The following is a 4,543-nucleotide window of genomic DNA, read 5'->3' as shown; positions in this document are numbered from 1 at the left end:
TAAGTCTAGGCTATTTGCTTGGTTAATACAATATCACTCCAACATTGTAAAGTATTCTACTTATTTCCACATCTTTGCAGTTGATTATCACAATATGCTAGAAAAGAAGATAAGTACTGGGTTGGGAATATTGGTTACATAGAGAATGGTACAAGCCCGTGTATTTCCTCATCTGTACTGCAGTCTGATTATTTTTCTGTATACGCTGTTGTTATTAAATAATTCTATTTCACATGCTCAGCTGAATGATGTATAGAAAACTAATAATCGTTCTCTCCTTATCCAAAAATGCTTTTCACAAACAACAGTGTTTTATAGCTTCTTTACTACATGCTCTCTGTCATGAAAAAATGTAATTGCAGTGAACCAACCTACCTGGAGGCAGGTAACCAGGAAGTTGCCTTGCTACAGGTAGGCTAATCATGTGGTATCATAAATGAATACCTCAAAGGTTTTAAAAAAAAGCAGGAATTGCCTTGAAGCAGTCTGGCATTTTACACTGCAGCAGAGTGAGTCAAATGACAACTGTAGTTCAGGTTGTGAGAGACAGCAAATCGTGAAGTCCTGTCATGCCTAAAACAGAAGGAAAAAGCTCAGTGTTCTTAACTGAATCAGAATTCTCTGAGGAAGAAACCTCCGCTCAAGACAGTGACAATAACCTGAAAGAATGTGAGGGTCGAGCTTGGAGCAGCAAGACAAGTGAGAGTTCCAGCTGCCCCAGTGAAGTGGACGATTTAAAGACCAAAAGGAAAGCACGGCCAGTAAGGTCCAAAGCAAGAAGGATGGCAGCCAATGTCCGGGAGCGGAAAAGGATCCTTGACTACAATCAAGCTTTTAATTCTTTGCGTTTGGTTCTAAAACATGATCTGAGTGGCAAGCGTCTGTCTAAAATTGCAACTCTCCGTAGAGCTATTAACAGGATCTCCACTCTTTCCATGCTACTGCATTCTAGTCCTGTGCAAAGGTGGTCTTGCAACCACTCAGAATGCCATGGCCAAGGCAATGAACAGAGCAGTATAGAACCCAAAGACAATTGTCAGGCACTTCGAATTTCTCAGGATAACCATACACTACCTTGTGAGCTGGATTATGAAGATAATGCTCACTTCCAGACTTGCACTTCTCCTCCCATCTCCAGATATTCACCAGACACACAGCTTTTTCTTCACCAGACACAGTGCACTAGTGTAAAAGAGGACATTTTTGACCCAAACCCTATATACTACCCCAGTGGGAACTACCAAATTGGGGTCAGGACTGCCTGCCATTCGAACCACATAGAGAACTTTACAGAGTCACCTTCTGTTCCATTTCATTGGCAGCTCAGCTACTTCCCAAGCCCAGGACATCAGCAGTCACTTCCCATGCACTGAATGTGAATTTTCTACATGCCTTGTTAAAAAGCAGATAAGAAAGTCAGAATTTCATTATGAAACATATTTAATCTTATTATTATGAACTATTTTCTGACTGCAAAATGGCAGATACTGAATTCCAAAAAGGAATTAAGGTGGGAGAAAGAGAAGACTTGTAATAAACACAATGTGTTTCTGCCATTAAAGTATTATATCTTAAGTATTGTTCACATTATGGCTCATTTTTAAACAGTTCAGTGTTGCATTCATCTTATCAGGACTTCAAAATTTAGAAGGACACATTTACTTAACCAGTTCTTCAAACAAAAAAACATTTAAACAGAGATGGGTAAGCAACTGTAAATGTTACTTTATATTTTTGTTGCAAGCCATTCATTTTTTAATGAAAATTACTTTTTGTACCACCACACTTTATCAAGAAAGAACTGAATTAATTTGCTTTCATAAAAAAAACAGAGTTGTCAGACCTGTCAGATGTTTCAGATGTCTTCTGCATTTTACTCCTGTCTGTATGCATAATGTGATTCAATATAACAGCAGTGTAATATTCTGTAGAACACTACAGCAAAGCAACCTCTGAGTGAAACTGTATAAATCACTTCCATGGAAAAGTACTCTCAGAAAAATCCTGGCTACTGAAGTTACAGAGAAACTCACACAGGTGAACCTTAGCTTGGCATATATATATATATATATATATATATATATATATATATATATATATATATATATATTTTTTTTTATTTTAATGTCCTGATAAACTAACAGAGAATGTTATACAGCAGTCAAGTAAATACATTATTCCATGCTCATTTCAGAAGCTTAAATTGCAGTTCTTAATAAATATATTTTGTTACATTGCAGTGCCTGAATAGTTAATTTTTCCTCACTTAGTTTTTATTTTACAGAATTTTTGTAATTTTATCTCAGTTCAAGCTTTAAAAGTCATTTAGTTTGTTGTGATACATATCTTCTTGTTAGCTATTTTGTCACACACACGCACGCACGCACGCACACACACACACACACACACACACACACACACACACACACACACACACACACACACACACACACATTCATTTTAAACTCTTTATCAGTACTGTTTTCTCTGTTGATGTAGTTATACGCAGATTACTTTTATTACTGATTATTGATTTTTTTAATATGTAAGCTATCATCCTAAACCTTTTATTTTTCAGATAATAACAACCAACAAACTTGTATTTATTTGTGTTTTTTACAATGTTGCTTAGCAAGGTACATGTTTACTGCATGTCTTTTGGGAAGATGACAGTACTTGTACTGCCTGTGGATCATATCCAACATTAGGCTTATTTGTTGCTTCTCAGACACTATATGGTTTACTTGTTTACCTTATTAGGGCTTCAAATCACACATACAGAGCAACAACATTGTCAGACCAATAATGACTGCTGTTCTGAGTATGAAAATATTGAAAAATCTATAATGCAAGGGGTAAGAAATGTGAAAATCAGCAAGTCAGACTGTGTTTTAAATAATTTATTGCACGCTTCAAAGTTTCACTAAAATGTCATACTCTAGTGCTGAAGGGTGTTAATTTAGTAATAATAAAACACATATCAGGATTTTGGTAATAAATGTTATGATTACACCTGTTGCTGCATTACTTAAATAGCTTGCCATACAGAGGTGTATTACTATGCAAGAATGCATAATTTTCCTCAGTACTCCCAAAGCATGTTGGATAATATAAATATTTACATATTCAGGTATGACCCTCAACATCACGTGTTGTATCTTACATATTCATGTATTGCACACAGCATGCACAGCATACCTCGTAACTGCCCAGAATTTCACAAAATGTCCAGATATTTGTCTCATATGTTTGGCCTGCTCTGCATAATATTTGTAGTGTTCTGGCAAATCATTGAAGATTTAAGTCACCAAATAATGAAAGGCATTTGAGTTTCAGACTTCATATCATTCAGAAAATGTGTGCTAATGCAAAACTTCTTATTCCAGCATCTTTCAAAGTTTATAATATTTAAAACATGTCCATATTTTTAGGCCTTTGCCCCCCCCCCCAATTATTTTTGACTTCATCCATATTTTTTGCACTAAGAGGTTGAGGGATATGATGTATAGAGGTGTGTAAGCAACATTTGCTTTTTGCTTTTCTTCAGTACTCTCCAAACATTTTGGATAATATTCTATAGAATAACCATTTGTAATGTCAGGACCCACTAGAACAAAACCAGAAGTATGGAGACTAAGCTTGAGATGCCATTTCTTGGAATTGGTGTATATAAGTTTGAGGTGTGTGCGGGGCACAGAGGGGTCTTGACACCCCTGAAAAAAGAAGTTTAAAGGAGAAGAGCGATTTTCGAGATTCGCTTTTCACCTGTGTTTTCTAGCTAACCAGTGGTATGATATACGCATAGGAAGTCAAAGCGACAGGTATATAAACAGACAGACAGACAGCAAGAATGTACAGAAGAACATATACGAATACAGATACTTCTGGTCAACATATTTAATTTTTGCTCTGTATGCTGCTAGATGTCACTTATCAAACATTATAGATAACAATAATTATTGTAAAAATGATGCGGCCAACAGCATAACAGTAGCCCTTTATTGAGACCCCGGTGTATTGTTCACATCCAATTACAATCTCAGAAATAAAAGGTGCCTAACATTTCATTTTAAAGTAGTCCTCTGAGGAGCTTTGGCACCTCAGTTTCTCAGCTGAGACGGACGTCTGCAACTTCCTTGACTCTTCTGAAATGACTCTATTGCAGCTTTCAGTTCCAAATCGAAATGTTATCACTATGCCTAGTACTTTTGTCTGCAGTTGTCAGTCATACCTCTTCTCAGTGCAAGAAATCTGGATAAAGCCAGAAAGAATGGGGGTACAAAGGGCCAGAATTTAAATATTGCTCCTATAAACATATAAAGGTGCTAGAATAACAGGTTTGGCATTATTATGTATTTTCTGAAGGATATAAAGTCTGAAACTCAAATGTCTGGCATTATTAAGTATTATTTAGTGACTTCAGTCTTCAATTATTTGCCAGAAAGACCACAAATATTATGAGGAACAGTCCAAAAATATGAGTAACAAATCTGGACAGTCTGTGAAAATCTGTACAGTTGAGAGGTATGTGACAGCGCAACCT

General features: G+C 36.2%; 1 protein-coding gene across 1 annotated transcript; it reads left to right on the top strand.

Annotated features, from left to right (window-relative positions):
- The first annotated feature begins 495 nt into the window (after positions 1–495).
- BHLHA9 (basic helix-loop-helix family member a9) lies at positions 496–2,042 on the top strand. The gene has a single exon (XM_044055438.1). It carries the CDS (start codon positions 570–572, stop codon positions 1,371–1,373), a length of 804 nt encoding a protein of 267 aa, XP_043911373.1. The 5' UTR covers positions 496–569; the 3' UTR covers positions 1,374–2,042.
- Positions 2,043–4,543: the final 2,501 nt, after the last annotated feature.

This window comes from Protopterus annectens, chromosome 13.part0 (genome assembly GCF_019279795.1).
Source record: "Protopterus annectens isolate FY-2018-M chromosome 13.part0, PAN1.0, whole genome shotgun sequence".
Taxonomy (NCBI): domain Eukaryota; kingdom Metazoa; phylum Chordata; order Ceratodontiformes; family Protopteridae; genus Protopterus; species Protopterus annectens.
The sequence above is the reverse complement of the archived record's forward strand: the minus strand, read 5'-3'. Positions and strand labels throughout refer to the sequence as shown.

What these genes read in the sequence shown, in the direction of transcription:
- BHLHA9 (XM_044055438.1), top strand. Translation starts at nt 570, where the DNA reads ATGCCTAAAACAGAAGGAAAAAGCTCAGTGTTCTTAACTGAATCAGAA.